Genomic DNA, 17,933 nt, shown 5'->3' with positions numbered 1-17,933 from the left:
CAGTGGAAATACATGTTCGAAGAAAGACGTCCTGCCAAAGCGATTGCCGTAGACAAATACCGTGCATTGCGATGCAATTTACCGCCGTAGTTACGACTGGTTCGTGAACAACCGATGGTAATGTACTCTCCACATAATCAACAGTCGCAAAAGGAGCATGGCCGTCGTGAGACCGCGTCGATTGCGTTAAGTGGGCTTTGCACTCGTTTACTTGATTAGATTTGCTAACGAGTAAGTTGAAAAACCATGACGGCTATTGGTTTGCTGGTTGGCACCAAAGCCAACATTCTTGGGGCTCATGTTTAGTATGATACGATTTCTCTAATCCCCGCAATCATCAATTCCTCGTCGTAACCAGCACATTGTTTACTGGGTGTTGTGCGACTGTCGATTTCGTGGGCGTACAGTTCATTATGCTCGGTTATTCACGAGCCAGTCGTATTGTGGGTTTTACTCAAAATTGGACAGGACGGTTCTTTGAATGAATCTCCCCCAAATCACCCAGCGTGTACAATTCCGTATACTTACCCGTTTAAGTATATATTATATTCTTGAAGCCAAACACAGAAAATCATAGCGAACCAGTCCGGACGACCCCTTCTCACAATTCATGAATGAGCAAATGCTACTTATTTACACGTTATACGTGTTCATGTATACGAAAACCAACATTCCTCGTGATCGTGATTAGAATTTCACGATTATTCTAATCCAATCGATTATCCAAATCGCACTACCTATCAATAATGTTCTCGTACCAAACACATACACCGCTGCAAGCAAACGAGTGCAAAGTCCACTTAAGGCAATCAGTACGCGTGGAAGCGGATCCTCCGTTCTCGCAACTACTATGCTCCTATTCACTCGCGACAACCAGACTGGCAAGTCGTCTCATTTTCAAATTCACTTTGAGCCCACCACATTCACAACCACACTTCAACAAAAACACTCCAAAAGAAAAATCATGGCAGCCTCCAAGAAGACCGTCCTCATCACAGGCAGCACACGCGGCATCGGACTTGCCTTCGCCGAGTACTACACCAAGGCCGGGTGGAATGTCATCGGAACGGCTCGCGCCGGAAGCAACACCGACAAGGTACGTCGAACACATGCAAAACTTTAAATTTTACTTTTTGAGTTGACTGCCAACTTGACGCCACGCTATTTTACTGATGCTTCTTGCTCCATGCCAACAGCTCGCTGCACTCTCGCCCTTCAAGATTGTCACACTGGACGCCGGTGACGAGGCTACTGTGCTCGACACGGCTCGCCAGTTGGATGGGGTACCTATCCACCTGCTCATCAACAACGCCGGCATTGGTGTCTACTCGACTTTCGAGACCGCTACGAAAGCTGACATCATGAAGGTGTTTGAGGTCAACGCGGTCGGACCGTTCCTCGTCACTCGCGCGCTTCTGCCGAATCTAAAACTCGCGACCGACACGCAGACTCCCGCCATCGTCCTGCAGATCACTTCCATCATGGGAAGCATCGCATGCAACAACGACGAACACGCGCAACTGTTCCGCGGTCAGTATGGCTACACCACGTCCAAGGCCGCGCTGAACATGATCACCCGCTCGTTGGCCATGGACCTGCGTGAGCACGGTGTCGCAGTCGTGACAGTGAACCCCGGGTACGTGGACACGGACATGACCCACCATCAAGGTGTTGTAAAGCCCGCCGACACGGTATCGGCGATGGCCGACATTGTGGCCAAGTTGAAGCTTGAGGATACGAGCAAGTTCTTCAACGCAGACCCCACCATTCCTGTTCCAAGCGAGAGTCAAAACACTGAAATAGCTGACGGAGACTCTGTAGACGGCAAGAGCTTTGCTGAAAAATTCGCCGTTCGTTGGTGGCAGCACAATCTCCGCAGCTACAAGAAGATGGCCGGACTTTTGGAGAAGGTGAATATTGATACGAGAGCAGGGAAGGATCTGATCGAGGACTTGGAGGCCTGGACAAGCAAGCATTTCGGCGAGGGCAACATCATACCTTCATCGGAGTTGCCGTGGTAAACGATAACGACCCTGGCTAGAAAGACGATCTCTTTACTTATCAATGGAAGCTTCATTTGATAAAGCTCGTGATTAATACTGTATTTGTGGTAGGGGGAGCTTCGTATTTATATACGTAGGATACTAGCAAGTTCTTCAATGCAGACCCCGCCGCGTCAGCGCTGGAGCTACCGTGGTAGAGCTCCATGCTCAGACCTATTTGGAAGCACTCAGTGCTCCACGAATTCGCGGTATTGTGGTGATTGCTGTCTTGGGGCGGTGTAGATTTGCACACTCACTATCAATGACTGCCCTCAATTAAGATATTGTACTTGTCTGACTCGTAAGATGCGAATTGCAATACAATTGCATCAGTTTGGTTGTGTAGATCACTATTAAGACCTAAGACCTGTCTAAGTACTGAGTATTATTTCTCATGGCTCCCGCAACTACAATATTGCACGGATTAGCAGAATATTTCCCGGAAATGGCTCAAAACGAGTGTCTTTCATGGAAATCAATTGCAATGCTCGTTTAATAGTGAAAGGCGTCCGCGAACCTAAAAATTCACGCCAAGTAAACGCGATTTACGTCCATCGAGTACCCGCAAAGTTAATCCTCGTCTGGTATCGAGACCTGAACATGTTTCTGACGCGACATGGGCGCTAGTTGCAGAAGTTTTGTGCTGGTAAGGTATTTCTGCTGCCGGTTGAGCAACATTTGGTGGGACTTCCACTGTAGTTCTCTCGACTGCTGCTGGTTCTTCCAGCTGCCGTTGCTGTAGCTGGTGTAGGTATTGGTGTTGCTGCCTGGAAGAAACTCTGAAGTTGGTCGAATTCATACTGGAAGAGTAGCTGTTGTTCGTCACACTGCTCCTAAAAAAAGTTCCTTTTGCTGATCTCGCTGTCGTTGAAACAGTGAAGAGAGCTTTGCAATCGAAGGAGACTGCTGCTCCAGTGACCCCATCCGTCTCCACCACAACGCCTCGATGTATTTGCCCCTCTCGATGAAGCTTTCGACATTAATATCGCGACGGAGGCACGCTGCACGAAGAGAATCCGCGTCAGCAGTTGCCAATCCGAACCAAAAGTTGTGTTTGGAGAGGTACGAGTCGATGAAAGCATCCACATCACCGGGCTGGGTTGATGAAGATAGCATTTTATCGGTGTTGTTGGATACAGAATCGGTTTGTTCGGTTGAGCGCAAAATTGCAAATGAACACTGTCGAAATGTATGCAGCACGTAATAATGACGCATTAAATCTGACAAAGTGCAATTTCACGAAAAGCTGCCACCATCTGCCTGTATTTCACTACTTAGTTGCAAACACAGTACGAATGAAGTATTTCCTATCGCAGAGCACACGTTTGCTGCGTGTCATCATGCTTCAAGCGCAATGAAATGGATCATAGTCAATGAAGTTGCAGGAAGGCAACGACCACGTTGAAGATTTCTTTTCCTAACAGATCGTACTTAATTGAAAATATGTCCTGTCCCGTTTCAACTGCCCAATAATCTGCTTCTCACAAATTCCTATACAAAATTTGATCATCTTACAAATCCCCATATGCGGAGATTTCCCGCGACGTAGCTCAACCCTCATAATCCCCAGCCAACCAACTTTTGCGAGGCAACAATTGCCGCCACAAAGTCGTCGCCATTAGTTCTCCTTTTCCTATCAAGTCAAGATGCCTCGTGGACCCCGTAAGCACCTTAAGCGCATGAGCGCGCCCAAGCACTGGATGCTGGGCAAGCTGGACGGCATCTGGGCGCCTCGCCCGTCGTCGGGCCCGCACAAGCTGCGCGAGTGCCTGCCGCTCATCATTATCCTGCGTAACCGCCTTAAATACGCCCTCACCAAGCAGGAGGTCACCATGATCTGCATGCAGAAGAGCGTCAAGGTGGACGGCAAGGTCCGCGTTGACCCGGACTTCCCCGCCGGCTTCATGGACGTCGTGGAGCTCCCCAAGACGGGCGACCAGTTCCGTCTGCTGTACGACACCAAGGGCCGCTTCGTGCTGCACCGCATCTCGGACGAGGAGAAGAAGTTCAAGCTCGCCAAGGTCATCCGTCAGGAGTACACCAAGAAGGCCATCCCGTACATTGCCACCAACGACGGCCGCACGATCCGCTACCCGGACCCGGTCATCAAGGTCGGCGACACGGTCAAGATTGACCTGGAGACTGGCAAGGTCGTGGACCACATCAAGTTCGAGGTCGGCAACCTGGTGACCATCACTCGCGGACGTAACTCGGGCCGTGTCGGCATCCTGCACCACATTGAGAGGTAGGAACACACCTTCTTGACTCACTATGAGCTGGGTGTGGTGGTTTACATCATCATTGGGACACTTTAGTCTATTTCTAGCGAGGATGACAGTACTTTGTCCTCGTGATTAGTGATGCGGCAGATGTACTGACTTAGCGTTGATTGTTTGTTACTTCAGACACCAGGGCTCGTTCAACATTGCCCACGTCAAGGACTCGGCTGGCAACGACTTCGCTACGCGTCTCGGCAACGTGTTCGCCGTTGGCAAGGAGGCTCGCCCATGGGTGTCGCTGCCCAAGGGCAAGGGCGTCAAGCTCAACATCTTGGAGGAGCGTGAGCTGAAGGAGAAGAAGGCCAACAACTAAAGTGTCATTTAGAAGTTGGAAGGAGAGCGTGCTAGGTTCGCTGTGACTTTTTGAAAAAGAAGTCGCGCACTGGTATGTTCTCTTTCGGTCTCTGTCTAGCTGGCATTGAGAGGAGAACTTTCTAACGAGCAAGAATGAACACATCACTTTTCGCTCATTAAATTTGGTTTTATCGTTGTTAAAACATGCTGAAATGTTCAAACGTGCTGTTACTCGATGCTGCAATGTGATTCCTGCTACGCTCTTCTCCACAGCGGCCGTCGTATCCTCTTCTCCAGAGCGGCCTTCCGCTTGAACGTCTTGGTGCAAACGTGTGCATAACGAGGCTAAAGTATGGCTACATGGCAGGTCTCAGCAAAACGGCGGCTCACTTCTCAAAAGTATCCGATTGTAGTGCCACTCGAGGCTTTCTCGTCATTTTCGGCCTCTCTTCATGTCGTCGGGTTCGAACCCTGCGCCGATCCGCCATGCCACGTCCGTAGGGGGTCCTTGGGGTGACTTTGTGTCTCGCTCCGACGCCTCCATGGCCAAACTGCTGCAAGAGTCGCTGCCCAAGACCGAAGCCACTCGTGCCAGTTGGCTGACGACTCACCAGGAACTGGACGACCAAGATCGAGTGGATCAAGTCGAGTTCGTGGACTTGTATACGGGGTGTACATTGCTCTTATTACTGCCAGTTGGAGCTGTCGTCTATGTGGCTGTTGGGATAACTGCGTTACCAGTACTTACGATACTTCAGATCTACAAGATCGCAGCTTTAAAGAGACCTACAAAGAGTGTGGAGAGAGGACTGAGCTTCCAACTATTAGCGCTGCTGTTAGGGATTGTGGCGCTTCCGTGTCTTATGGTTGTGTTGGTCTATTGGCTCGGAACTTTTACGATCATTCTCGTTATTAGCTTGCTGTATTCACTGGCGTCGCTGAAAATATTACTGTTAAGAGACAACTTGGCATTAATGCAGAGCTGCAGTCGGTGGCCCAAGTGGAGCTGGAGAGATACAATTTGTGCGATACTGGGGACCATAGACAGACAAGGATTCGTCAAGTTTGCACTCAAATTCCCATCAGCAGTGGTGATAGCCCCGATACTAAAATATTTATTCGGATGCAATCCGCTGCTCTATCGCTTGGCGATTAGACAGCGATGTCTGTGGACGTCTCCGCTGGATTTCGACGGTAAGTGTTTTTTTTCTTTCGATTTTTAAGAACAGAGTCTGACTTTTATTCTATTGTATATTTTTTTTTCAGACCAGAAGGCCGTAGCTGCAGTCGTTCAAGCTGCGTCGTGGACTCTCGTTAATTTGACTGATTTATTGCCCAATCAACTCAGTAATCCACCACGAAAAGATGACCGAATAGTCAGTGGACACATTCCCTTTCCAGCTCCGGATCGAGTTAGCGGGACAGTGATTGGCGTGTTTACCACAGATTCTCTCGTGACGCTCGTCGATGCAGATCATAACGTAAACGGCAGTATTTTCCACAGCATGACGGCAAAGCGTAGTATCTACAACGTGCTGCTGTTTGTATGGAATCCGTGTCATTATCTCACGGGGTATATCGAGATCAATTTGCAGCACGACGGAGGCATCGAGCAAGCCAGTAAGTTTACGAAGTTTTTTTGTTTTACAGCGTGGAATATTTATTTACCATTTTTTTTAAAGTGTGGTGCCTTGTAGGTGATAATTACTTTGGAAACTTGTTGTTTGAGCGCACTGATGCTCTTTTCTGGCACTACGATCCCATCAAACGCGGCCAGATGGAACGTTGCAGTCTTCAGTTTATTCGCGGTTCTATTGCGTCTACAACATCGGCGGACTCGGTGGCTCTAGATCGGGAAAATAATACTGAAGGGCATGCAGTCAATGGCACTGAAATTAGTCTGGACAGCTATGGAACGGATGGAGGTCTTGGGAGGTTTGAGAGTGCGTTGAGCCTCGGAAGCTGCGACTCTGAGCAGGGCGAAGATATCAACGATTGCAGTAACCGTGTTACTATTGGTGTATCTAGCAGCTTCACGTCGACCGGTGAGGACGTTTCTATTCGAGAGAGAAGTATCACAGACTCAGTGGCGATGTTGCACTCGGCTTCCAGTTCTGCCTCACACTCAGACTTTACTATCTCGGATCGGCACTCGCAACAATTTTATATTGTGTAATTTCTTTAATGTGTAAATAGCCTTGTACAGATCAAAATCGTTTAAAAACTACGATTAATTAAACCGGCTAATGACTACATCTTTATGAATTGGAACGTGAAGTCGACACCTGTATAAGATAATCGGAATTTGAGATCAGTAAGACAAAAACGTTATCGCATTAGTAATTTACGTACCAAAATGCACTAGGCGAAAGCATAGCGTGATGAGCATCCAGAACATGAGTTTGCCCTGAACAAGCGACATTTGTGTCTCCAACACGAATGCGAGTTGATAAAGCGCCCGCATCCCGCAGTTTCGCTTAATTAATATCACCAGCAGTACAATGGATACAATTTGCAGAAGTGCAAACACGAAAACAGGGAGAACTGTTGTGCCGACGTTATCGAGGGTTATTCCCACCAACTCTGTATGATAGCGTGCGTTTGGTAGGCGTACGATAACGAGGATATAGATGGCGTAAAATAATGGGATTACAGCCTCCAGATATGTGGCAAGTACCAGGCATTCCATCGTAAAAAGTATTTCCAGCGTGTCACTTAGTACAAGAGAATTTTCTGCGCAAGAAACAGGTCCTAAGCTCTGCACGGGTCGAATTACGGCCTTCGGCGAAGGACTGACTGCGTCAGAGATCAACGGATGAATTGTACCGTTTCGACTTTGAAAGAAAAACACGGGTAGCTTGAGTAAATTCGAGAAACTATTGCGAGATAAAATACTAACTCCATTGGGTGTTGGCTGGATCGTATCGGCTTTAGAGGTTTTCTCCACAGGAATTGTACCCAACAAAGCCATGAGTCTTTCATCTGCCGCTTGCAATTTATAAGGGAGACAGGAGTAAATGCGAATTTCACCTCGAGTTTGTTTCTTAACTTTCTTGAGATCTCGGCATAGAAAACAAAGAGCATCCAACATGTTGTCACTCTCTTGAGCATTTTCGCTATGTTTAAGTCTCCCCAGCGCAGTAGCGGTTCGGTGGTGAATTCCGTACAGCATAATTATCGTTAGGGAGAGATCGACGACCATGATGACAGTGACAGTAAGAAGGGAAGACGCCCGTTGCATACAGGTGGCCATGTAGATCGAATTAAACAAGTCCACAGTGAAAATTACCGCCTCTGGTGTCATATCTTCCAAGTGAGTTGTCCGCCGTCGCATGATGTTCTTTAAGCCGATCTTCATCACTGGGAGAAGCAGAATAACCATAATTTGGTAGTGAGTCCCATGCGCCGCGTGAAATAAGGCTTCGTAGGCAGGATAGATGAAAATCAGCAGACATTTCGCGTTGACAAAGTGCAAATATCTCGTTAATTGACCCCGATGAGCCAATATTTGATGAATAATTCGTGCGCCTATGATAACTCGAAACGCGATTATTAACACCACACTGAGCACTGGAAACATCGACAACAGGAAAAATGGAACCGGGAACATAAGATGGCTACATATAGCCATTGAACAAACGATAACACTGACCGAAGAGACGAACGATAGCAGAACCAAACGAACGACGGGAATCTTTACTCCATCAATGAAATATGTCGCTTGGACAGTCAGCGTGGGGATACCAACAAATACCAGTATGGATGTTCGGACCCAAAAGCCATAGTTGGAGCTCCACCCTACACTCGGGTCTTGTAATGGTACCAACTCTTGAGCGAATACGAGTGTAACCATAGGCAATGGAGTGCATAAGCATACAAGAAGGACATGCCATGGCGACGTAGTTCTGGTGTACGTTTCCAAGGCCAACACCCGATGGACGGAGTACTTGCCACCGTAGTAGCTGACCTGTAATCGCTTCCAGGTATGCAGGAGCTTCAATCCCCATGAACTAAGGTCCACTCTCATTTAATGTTGTGTATGGTCTTTGTGTTATTTCCGCGTCACCAGCACAATCGAAACCAATCTATTCATGGCTTCAAGCTGTAGCTTCCCGTCTCCGCCCGGATATGAGGACGGGATTACAGTAATCCAACATATTCTGTCCTATTCTACGGTTAATAAAAAGGATTCGCGATTTGATAGATTTTCCGAGCAAACTTAGGACGCGGCCAGTTCGTCGATCAGACTGGTTTTCGCAGTATCAGCGTTTGATGCATACATGGTTTTCGCAGTATCAGCGTTTGATGCATACATTTTTGTTGGTGTGTGCGTTACCACATATTTTAATTTAATTTCCATACGCGGCAAAAAGTTATGCGAGATTGTTGCTCACAACATCTGCAATTAGTATCAAAAAGGTCCAGCACGGGACCATTACGCGGGTAGAAGGTTTTTTTTTTAAATGGGCACTAATTTGATTAATGACTTGAATCGATATGGAGTAACTCAACTTTCGAAAAAAGAAGATGTTAATGATGAAAAAAAGCTCTGTGTGTATTGTTTTTCGAAAAATGCTGTTTAACACTCCCGATGCGGTTGTTCCTCTTCTGCGAGTCGTCCCACCAAATCTCTCGTTGCTATGTGGTCACAGTCACAGTCGAAATCGAACAAACACAACTTTTTTTCGATTTTTTTTTCAAGACTACCATGGTAGCTCAGGCCCCTGGAAGTCGTAGAACTTGGATGTGTCTTCGAGTGTGACCCCCAAAAGCACCGTAGTCATACCAGCAACGGAAGTTTCGGGCTCGATGACGCCGTTGTGGTGGTTGATGTCAGTTTTGACGTAGCCCGGTTGCAGCACAATCGCGGCGATCTTGTCCTTCTTAAGGTCCATCGCCAGATTGGCGTTTATCATGTTGAGCGCAGTCTTGGACGCGCGATAGCCGTACAGCCCACCGTTCGGTAGTTTGAAGTTGTCGTAGTAGACTTTCTCAGGCGGACCAAAGGCCCCGTCCAGATTCGCCTCGATGCTGCCGAGGATGGTCGAGACGGACGCGACGACCGCGAGCTCATGCACGTCAGCAGCCAGTTTCAGGTTGTTGTGCAGTGCACGCGTAGTGAGGAACGGACCCACCGAGTTGATCTCGAATTGGCGCATAAAGTGTTCCTTGGTGGCTGTGGTATACGAGTCTAGCTCCGCGACACCGGCGTTGTTGATGAGCAGATCGATGGGGACACCGTCGAGCTCTTTGGCCATGTGGGCAATCGAACTTTCGTCACTCATGTCCAGCTGTACGATCCTAAAGATCGACAGCTCCTTGAGCTTGTCGGCCGCATCTACATTGCGCGCCGTGCCGATGACCTTCCAGCCCGCCTTTGAATAATGCTTGGCAAATGCGAGGCCAAGCCCGCGGGTGGCACCTGTGATGAGAACAGTCTTGGCGATAGTAGTCATTGGTGACGAGGCTGGTTGTTGAGTGCTTAGATGGGGGAGTTTTCAAAAGTGAGGATATTGTCGACGCAGATCTTCTAGCTTAGGCAAGTTACCAGGAGTTCGGTGCATCAACTTGTCGAGATGGTAATGAATGCGCTTACGCACCGGGTTAACCAAGGAGCGCTTAAGTTGACTTAGTGCGTAAACTCAAGCTCAGACAAACGATTTGATTGCGCACGAGATGAGGAATAACCGGTAGAATCTGTGAGGTGAGAGGAATGGCACAGAGCAAACCAACGAGATAATTTCTGGAAAAGCGACTCGTTAAGTCTTGGGTGGCTTGGGATCGAAAGCAAACATGATGCTTCGCTCCGACTACGGCGCAATGCACGCAAATAAGTGTGATTGGAGGGACAGCGCTACCAAGATTACCGTGCGGTGGTTCTCTGTCAGATAACTTTGGACTGGCTCATTTACATAAAGATTGAGGTGTCGTGGAAGCACACTGGGGATGCTAACAGACAGAGCAGCAAGATGTAGCAATCCACCAGCTCGCTGCGTGTATATGAAGGCCAAAATTGAACATACGATTACGCGGATCTGCTCCATTCACGCTAACAGTGATGACCAGTACGATCAACAATACCAAAACCTTGATTTATCACGCGATCAATGAAACTAACCAACGATCTGAGCGACTGAGGACGCCAAAATGGAAGGAAGTTTGATATGCGTGGGTGAGGTTACAGTGCAAGGTGAACACTGCAGAATCTAGTCGAAAGTGCAGATAACCTTTTCATAATGTAAATTTGAGTAAGCTGCTGAGATTGCCATTGTGACTACTAAACAAAGAAACAAACCGTTCACACACGACGCGCTAGGCGCCTGTGTCTACCTGGCCAGCTCTGTCGTCGAGTCTTTTCCAGTAATGCAGGGGTCCCGAAAATGCAACTCTTAGGTTACTTAATATTATTTTTAGGATGTCGAGAAATTAGTAATTGCATTTTTTTTTATGGTTCAGGGCAATTAATCTATGCCCGTCAAGGACGGAAGTACGGCAACCGAAACAGTGATTTTCTGTCCCTAAGCTCAAACGTGAGTAAACAGTAACGCATAAAAGGCGAAAAGTCGAAATTTGCCACAAACCCAACACATTGGTTCCATGCCAACGCATTAATCTGTATGGCCACCCTCATACTACAAACTACGATTTGAGTGAGTACGATACTCAAACAGTCAATATTTGGCACTTCACGGTTTCCACACGAAACATGGCTCAAGAAATACGTAGAGAGTTGTGCATACACCTAAATATGTGATTCCTCGGGATTAATCATTGATGAGAAGTTCGAAAACATTTTATGAGTATTATTTTTCGGGGTCCCTTCAATGAAGTGAGGAGCTCCCTTCGCTATGTGCGTCTGCGAGGCGCATCCGCGAAGTGCACGTCGCACTGTCGTCAACGATGCAATCTGAATTCTCTGTAACATTAGGTAAGACCTAGATACAATGCACGTCGAGCTATACACATTTGAAAATGTCGATTTCTCTGCAGGTGGTGAGAGTTTATTCCAGTGCAAAATATTTAATATTTAAATAGAAAAGAATTTCGCATCAATTCTTGAAATCTCAAATAGAAAAAGTTGGAGGTCAGATGACAATTTCGCCTGGCCCAATTTGAGTTGTGAAGCTGTCCACCCCGCTTTTCTGTGGCACTCAGTCAGGCACCGCATAGCGATCACAGTGAACGTGAAGGCTTGCTTTGATTGGTTGCTCAAACATTCAAACATGCCAACCGTGATAACCCCTACTCTAACGATTATTGATATCCACAGCAGAAGCCCATAAGATCACAGCTAACACTCAAAAACTATTTCCGGAACAATGCATCTTTGGACAACGAGTACCTTGTTCTGTGCTTTGAATTACTCTCAACAGACACAAGAGAATAATCTCTGAACATGTAGTGAGTCTCAGCTTAAAGACCGACTACCTCACTTAAGCAGGCGGCGATGATCCCCGAGCATAGGCGGCTTTCCGCTCCAAGATGACGTCTTCATTGCGGGCGTTCCCCAAATGATGGGCGGTTGAGTCGCTGGTGATTCCGGTGACGATATCATTGCCTGAGTCTCTGGTTTACCTGTCCCCGACGTTACTGGCGCCGTTTGCGAGACTCCACCAGATCCCACCAACGGAATGCATTCCTTGTACACCTGCCATGAGTACGCATTCTTCAGGAAGCGGATGCCCAACCAGTACCATCGAAGTGTGCATGTTCCTTTGCACGATGAGTAGTCGATGGGGCAGTCCTTGCCGGGGAATTTCTCATGGCAATTGTCGCCTTGGAGCACCAAGGTATCATCAAGGTACACTTCGCATGGACCGTCGTGAGTGTACCCGGTGGAACGCATGATACCTTGCGCCGGAATAGGTTGTGGTGTACCCTTGGGGTTTGTAAAACCACAGGAAAAATCAGCACCGGGGGTAACTTCGTACTTGGCTCTGTCCATGAAATCACGAAGCGATTTGTAGCCGTTCTCCTTGCTCCATGCAGCGAAGTCTTCCTGAGGTTTAAAGCCCTGATTTTCCAGGAAAGCGAGCGGATTGTACTTGGTATCCTTGTCATTCGTCGTCCACTGGGGTTCTGGAAGTAGCACAATCTGGTGTGCATCAGTAGTTGGGAGCACGAGGGCCATGCCTGACAGAGTTGCAGCTACTGCACACGCTTGTACGACGGAGTGAACCATTGATCCAGTTAGCTTGAGAGTGTCGGAAGCACGGGAAAAAGTCAAGTGGCAACAAAGTGTACCTAATGATTTTGTTGCTTCAGTCCGCCTCCCTGTACAGTGACCAAGACTCGTTATCGCCACGCTTCTTCGCGATCCAAAAAATTGATTTGGGATTCAAGGTTTCGGAGCAATTCTAGTAAAGTCACCATATTCATGCAAAGTAATCACGAAATGCGTTGTTTAGATGCGGCGCAGATCGATAGTGCATAGGCTGTAACTTAGTTACAACACAAGATGACCTTGCATTTTACTTGTTGTGAATTAAGAACCTAGTGCTACTGCCAGCGTCCTCACGACGATTACTCGCCTCAGTTGCTAAGGAGGCAATAGTGGAAGCAGCTCTGGATTTGGGCGAGAATGAGAGCTTTAGGCATAATGCTTCGCTTATTTTTTAGTATGACCACGAATAGTAATAGTGGACTTCGAACTGTGAATAAAAGAAAATGAAAAAAAAGAGTGTTGCTTGGCAATTTTCCTGTTTAGTTTATCAAAACCTGTAAAATAAAAAGAGAAGAACGTAAAAATTGTATGCGCACAGAAAGTAGAGGGGATTTGGTCTGGTAGTGCTGAGCAAAAGCACTTTATGATCTAGTTCATCGTACACTGAAAAGGTTTTTTTTATAGCCTTACCAGCGATGCAAAACATCCAAAAAGTCGTGATATCTTTCGTACCCAGAAAAAAACATATTTCGCTCAATTGTCGTGAATAGGGGTGTGCCACAGGACGGCACCATGTTGATTGTTCATTGCAGCGCCTCCACTGCCTGGGTGCGGACGTGGAGGGCACAGCTGTTGTGCTCTGGAGAGCAGATCTGAAACTAACACGAATCTACGGTTGGGTTTCTCCTTCTACCCGTAAAACGCTATTTTAATCTGCTATTCCCGTCAAAATATCCAGTACTCATCGAATTATTTTCTCCATTTCTCGCCAATATTTCTGTAGTTGGTCACACTTAAAAAACGCGAACACAGTCGGGGGGAAGCTGGCACTTCCGTAAGTCTCTTGCCAATTGTATTGCGCTTGCCGACTTTGATGCAAAACCGAAACTGAACTATAACATGCACGCCGACAAACCACTTTACGTAGCTATCACTAGCATCCCAGTGACAGCGTCCTGCAAGGCAACGTCCAGGTAGCTCTCTGCTGTCACGGTCTACAGCTAGATGGAGGATTCACTTTCCTTGTGGACTGCATCCAAAAGGTCTGTTCTCTACAGACTCAACGGGCTACATCCTACAAACAAGGACAAGAGGAGCAGATGTCGGTATTTCATGTCTAGAGTGGGACTGGAATGAAGGGAATGTGGAGGTACCTCGTTGTGGACCGCCGCGTGGTAAAAATTTGTGGACAGGTAAGGAGCTTCTAGGTCGTGGGGAGGCCGTAGGGAAGAAACTCAGTCGTGTTTTTCCTTCTTAAAAAAGAAGTACTCAGAATATATCAAGTTACATTTGGAATTATCGCTCTAGTTCTCGTTCCTACGTCGGCCTGCTAGATACACGACCCCGACACTAAGGAGGAAGACCGCGACACTGCCACGATGCATAGCCACTACATAGTGGCTAACTATCAGCACATGCTACCATAGCTCAACTACAGAGCTTCACTCACTGTATTGCGCGGTCGTGGTTGGGCTGTCATGCCGCCACCCACTACAATTTCTAATCAAGACATATTTTAAATGATGAAGAATCTAAGCTGAGTGCTGACTCAGTTCGGCGTTTTTGGTAACCGCGGTAGCCACTCCACCCTCCAAGGGAACCATCTGTTGTCGCGGCTCCGTGACTCAAATTTCCTACCTTTTACCAACCAGTAGTACGAACAGGAGCATGACGGATTGAGTACGGTATGCACCTGCTTTATCAAATATTTATGTTGGGGACACAATAGGAGACGAGATCTTTGATGCTGGAGAAAGGGGGGGGGGGCTTGTTCAGGCAGGAAATCCACGACTGCTCCCTCCCTCCAGCCTTGGTTCGGTTCGAACGGCTTGCTTGCGCAAGCCGCGCCTAATCCCTCTTTAGATTGATTATCAATTATCATCTATGCAAGGATAGTGGCTATACTGTTACACCTGCAATACTACGCGCCAGTCGACGTGAAATGGCATAACCAAGGATATCCACGGACGTTAACGCATCGAATTAGGGTAGCTTTACATTAATAGTAAATCAATATAGCGCTGTAAAAGTATGACAACGGGATCATATCCGTATCAGTTAATGTATCGAAAACGACAACTACAACAACAACAACGCGGGCCAGGTGCATACAATGCATTCAGATAGACAGAATTTCATTTTCTTTCTAAGTCAATTCGGTCATGTATGGTTTTCCCTCCGCAGCTCGATACCTCGTAAAAAATCCTTGCGAGTGGGACAAAATAAATGGATTTCTCTATTGTATGAAACTGTGTATAAAATACAACACACGGACGTTGACCGGAATACTGGTCAATCCCAACTATTGGTCACAGCAAACATCTTAAATTTAGTATTGCTTAGGTCACGATGATAGTGAGCGGGTGCGAGGAGCGTAGCCGTAGCAAACCCGAGCGGGGTGCCCGCGAAGCAGGGCCGCTGGGTATTTCGTAGGTGGGCCCAGCGACGAGATCACCTGTGAACGGACCCGCTGCACTCTCCAGTACATGTTTTTTCTACCGTGGGGATCCGGACCACCAGTACCGTAACCCAAAGTGTGACCAGTTGTCCAGATTGACTCTCTACCACATGGACGTAAATTAATCCCAGTTGGGCTGTACATTGAGTTCGTACCAAAACACTACCAGTGTAGCAGGGCACGACCAAGTTCGGGCGAACCCGAGCGAGAAGATGGACACGCTGGAAGCGGCGCGCACGACAGTGATCGGGAGCACGAACCCGAGTAGCCTGGACGGCACCAAGAGCTCGTGGAAGCTTAGTAAGAGTGATGCGGTGGACGATAATGGCGAGTGGTTGAAGTACCGCCAGCCGGCGACTGATTTGTATGGACATTTGTATTGGGCGTCTGGCACGGACAGCACGGACGACCCGAAGGCCGAGCCGGGCGGTGACTCTGGAACTTGCAACGGAGAGCGCAAGTGCTCTGCAATCTGCGTTGGAGAACGCATACGGACGTTGGGACGAGTGCTAGTGAGCGCCTGGACTGACCTTGACGGAACGATAGTGTGTCCGAGACACACGAACTGGACGAACTGGACGGTAGCCGCTGAAGCTTGCGACGGCGAGCGCTGGTGACGAACTGGACGAACTGGACGGACGGCGGTACTGGCAACAGACTGTGCACGGCGGCGTGGTGACTGGTGACGAGTAGTGCGAGTGGCGCAGGACTGCAACGGCGGTCTGAATTTGCTGAAGACTGCGTTCGTGAGGGTAGGCGCTCGGGGCGTACACCCGAGTGGTTAAGTGAGCGTTGACCGCGGACTCTACAAAGGACATCAGTGCGACGCAAAAGGTGTACGGTGAGTTGGTGTCGTAGGAAGTGTTTGTATTGATCAGTTTGAACGTAAATAAAGTAGGTGTCGCTGTCAGTTGGACACGCACCGGCGCAGTGGGCGCAGTTGTTCGCTGATGGCCAGCAGGACTTTGGACGCATATCAGCATTGTCGACGACCAAACCCGTCGTGTAGGGTAAAGGAAGACATGTTGCATGGTGGTCATACAGGGCCTACATTGCCAAGACCACGAAGAACGGCCTGAACGACTCAAAGAATTACGGACGGTTACGCTACGCGGCTACGAATGGCAAGAACAAAGATAGTCACGGTGCCGACGGCGACTAGTGGGGTGATCACGCGGTCGATGTTGTCGCCAGACACCACGGATACGACGGAGACTGCGGGAACACCAGCGGCGACAGTGATGCCGATCTCTTCGGATCCGACGACGAATACGGGAACTGCGACGCGGGAACCAACCGATACGGTGTCCAGCCGCCAGAAGCCCAGACTCGACAGGAAGAGACGGATCAGGTGACGGACACGATAACGATGTGAGGCGGTGTTGACGCTGGAACGCCACCGGCACCACCAGCTGCAGTAGGATCTGCAACGGGCGGGCAGATCCAAGAACGAGACGCACCAGTAGGACGTGGCGGCGACGCTGCGGCATCGGATACGGGTGCAGCGGCCTTGCTGACGACGATCCAGCAGATGATGTCGACAATGACGCGGTTATAAGTGAGAGTCGAAGCGATGGAGACGACGAGAGCAGTGCCTGTGGTGTCACCTCCACAACGAACACCGCAGTCTCACACCGTAGAGCCGGCACGAGAGCCAGCGAGACTACAGTCGGCGACAACACCAGCGGCTTGGCAGCCACGAGATCCGGATCCTGTAATACGACAAGCGGCTCCAGTGATGGTAGTGCAACAGCAGTCACCGGCAGAACGACAACCATCGCCACCGGGAGCGACACGAGGAGTCCAAACAGCCGTCGACGACGGACAGGATCAAGCCGCAGGCGGGGGCCGAGTCCAGAGAGGACTTCCAGCTCCTGACTGTAGCGAGGTCAACGACAGTACCGATAACAGCGACGGTAGCGACAGTAGTGATTACTGGAGCGCCAATAACCCCGTGACCACAGTATGGAGGCCGCCAGTAGCGATGACTGCGACTCTAGCGATGATGAGCCCAGACGGCGCGGACAACAACGACGACAACGTCGACGACGAGTGGTCGCGGTACCCGCGGACCCACCACGGCGTCAACGACGAAAGACGATCATCAAGGACTTGGAGTTGGCGACGTTCAAGCCATCTCCAACTGTCTCTGAGTCGACGTTGATAGCCAAAGTCGACTTGGCGTTGGAAGGGACTAGAGTTTCGGATCAAGGCGAATGGACGGATGAAGAACTGTACTATATTCTCAGTAATAAGCTACAAGATACGCCGCAAGGTAGTGGGTCCAGATGGACCAAGAATTGTCCCGGAGCGAACGTGGACAACGTTGAAGACGGTCTTACTACGACGATACGGGAGCGACCTGACAAGTCCGCTGCTGAATGGCGAGTGAGCCGGAGACGGATGATGCCGGGAGAGACCTACGTCGACTTTGCGGCTGGCCTACGCGATCTTACTGGACAGAACCAAGTCAGTGA

The 17,933-nt window shown here is 48.8% G+C and overlaps 8 protein-coding genes across 8 annotated transcripts; 5 read left to right on the top strand and 3 right to left on the bottom strand.

Annotated features, from left to right (window-relative positions):
- Nucleotides 1-910: 910 nt before the first annotated feature.
- On the top strand, nucleotides 911-2,021 carry PPTG_10647 (hypothetical protein; the record flags this gene model as incomplete). The annotated part of the gene is made up of 2 exons (XM_008906036.1): nucleotides 911-1,096; nucleotides 1,197-2,021. Exons 1-2 carry the CDS (start codon nucleotides 965-967, stop codon nucleotides 2,019-2,021), a joined length of 957 nt encoding a protein of 318 aa, XP_008904284.1. The 5' UTR covers nucleotides 911-964.
- A 1,552-nt stretch (nucleotides 2,022-3,573) lies between these two features.
- On the top strand, nucleotides 3,574-4,796 carry PPTG_10646 (hypothetical protein). Its single transcript, XM_008906035.1, has 2 exons — nucleotides 3,574-4,287; nucleotides 4,448-4,796. Exons 1-2 carry the CDS (start codon nucleotides 3,689-3,691, stop codon nucleotides 4,632-4,634), a joined length of 786 nt encoding a protein of 261 aa, XP_008904283.1. The 5' UTR covers nucleotides 3,574-3,688; the 3' UTR covers nucleotides 4,635-4,796.
- PPTG_10645 (hypothetical protein) lies at nucleotides 4,774-6,885 on the top strand. Its single transcript, XM_008906034.1, has 3 exons — nucleotides 4,774-5,809; nucleotides 5,882-6,235; nucleotides 6,298-6,885. The coding sequence occupies exons 1-3, from the start codon at nucleotides 5,068-5,070 to the stop codon at nucleotides 6,789-6,791; spliced, it is 1,590 nt and encodes a 529-aa protein (XP_008904282.1). The 5' UTR covers nucleotides 4,774-5,067; the 3' UTR covers nucleotides 6,792-6,885.
- Nucleotides 6,886-9,318: 2,433 nt separating this feature from the next.
- PPTG_10644 (hypothetical protein) lies at nucleotides 9,319-10,071 on the bottom strand (the record flags this gene model as incomplete). The annotated part of the gene is made up of 1 exon (XM_008906033.1): nucleotides 9,319-10,071. The coding sequence occupies one exon, from the start codon at nucleotides 10,069-10,071 to the stop codon at nucleotides 9,319-9,321; it is 753 nt and encodes a 250-aa protein (XP_008904281.1).
- A 1,973-nt stretch (nucleotides 10,072-12,044) lies between these two features.
- Nucleotides 12,045-12,797, bottom strand: PPTG_10643 (hypothetical protein; the record flags this gene model as incomplete). The annotated part of the gene is made up of 1 exon (XM_008906032.1): nucleotides 12,045-12,797. The coding sequence occupies one exon, from the start codon at nucleotides 12,795-12,797 to the stop codon at nucleotides 12,045-12,047; it is 753 nt and encodes a 250-aa protein (XP_008904280.1).
- A 2,871-nt stretch (nucleotides 12,798-15,668) lies between these two features.
- PPTG_10642 (hypothetical protein) lies at nucleotides 15,669-16,073 on the top strand (the record flags this gene model as incomplete). The annotated part of the gene is made up of 1 exon (XM_008906031.1): nucleotides 15,669-16,073. The coding sequence occupies one exon, from the start codon at nucleotides 15,669-15,671 to the stop codon at nucleotides 16,071-16,073; it is 405 nt and encodes a 134-aa protein (XP_008904279.1).
- A 498-nt stretch (nucleotides 16,074-16,571) lies between these two features.
- On the bottom strand, nucleotides 16,572-17,234 carry PPTG_10641 (hypothetical protein; the record flags this gene model as incomplete). The annotated part of the gene is made up of 1 exon (XM_008906030.1): nucleotides 16,572-17,234. One exon carries the CDS (start codon nucleotides 17,232-17,234, stop codon nucleotides 16,572-16,574), a length of 663 nt encoding a protein of 220 aa, XP_008904278.1.
- Nucleotides 17,235-17,440: 206 nt separating this feature from the next.
- On the top strand, nucleotides 17,441-17,620 carry PPTG_10640 (hypothetical protein; the record flags this gene model as incomplete). The annotated part of the gene is made up of 1 exon (XM_008906029.1): nucleotides 17,441-17,620. One exon carries the CDS (start codon nucleotides 17,441-17,443, stop codon nucleotides 17,618-17,620), a length of 180 nt encoding a protein of 59 aa, XP_008904277.1.
- Nucleotides 17,621-17,933: the final 313 nt, after the last annotated feature.

This window comes from Phytophthora parasitica, assembly GCF_000247585.1.
Source record: "Phytophthora parasitica INRA-310 unplaced genomic scaffold supercont2.22, whole genome shotgun sequence".
Taxonomy (NCBI): domain Eukaryota; phylum Oomycota; class Peronosporomycetes; order Peronosporales; family Peronosporaceae; genus Phytophthora; species Phytophthora nicotianae.
Note: the sequence above shows the minus strand (reverse complement) of the source record. Positions and strands in the feature narration are given on the sequence as shown.

What these genes read in the sequence shown, in the direction of transcription:
- PPTG_10646 (XM_008906035.1), top strand. Translation starts at nt 3,689, where the DNA reads ATGCCTCGTGGACCCCGTAAGCACCTTAAGCGCATGAGCGCGCCCAAG. An exon ending in ATCCTGCACCACATTGAGAG is followed by an intron (nt 4,288 to 4,447) that starts GTAGGAACACAC and finishes TTGTTACTTCAG; the next exon opens with ACACCAGGGCTCGTTCAACA.
- PPTG_10645 (XM_008906034.1), top strand. Translation starts at nt 5,068, where the DNA reads ATGTCGTCGGGTTCGAACCCTGCGCCGATCCGCCATGCCACGTCCGTA. An exon ending in GTCTCCGCTGGATTTCGACG is followed by an intron (nt 5,810 to 5,881) that starts GTAAGTGTTTTT and finishes TTTTTTTTTCAG; the next exon opens with ACCAGAAGGCCGTAGCTGCA. An exon ending in CGGAGGCATCGAGCAAGCCA is followed by an intron (nt 6,236 to 6,297) that starts GTAAGTTTACGA and finishes TTTTTTTTAAAG; the next exon opens with TGTGGTGCCTTGTAGGTGAT.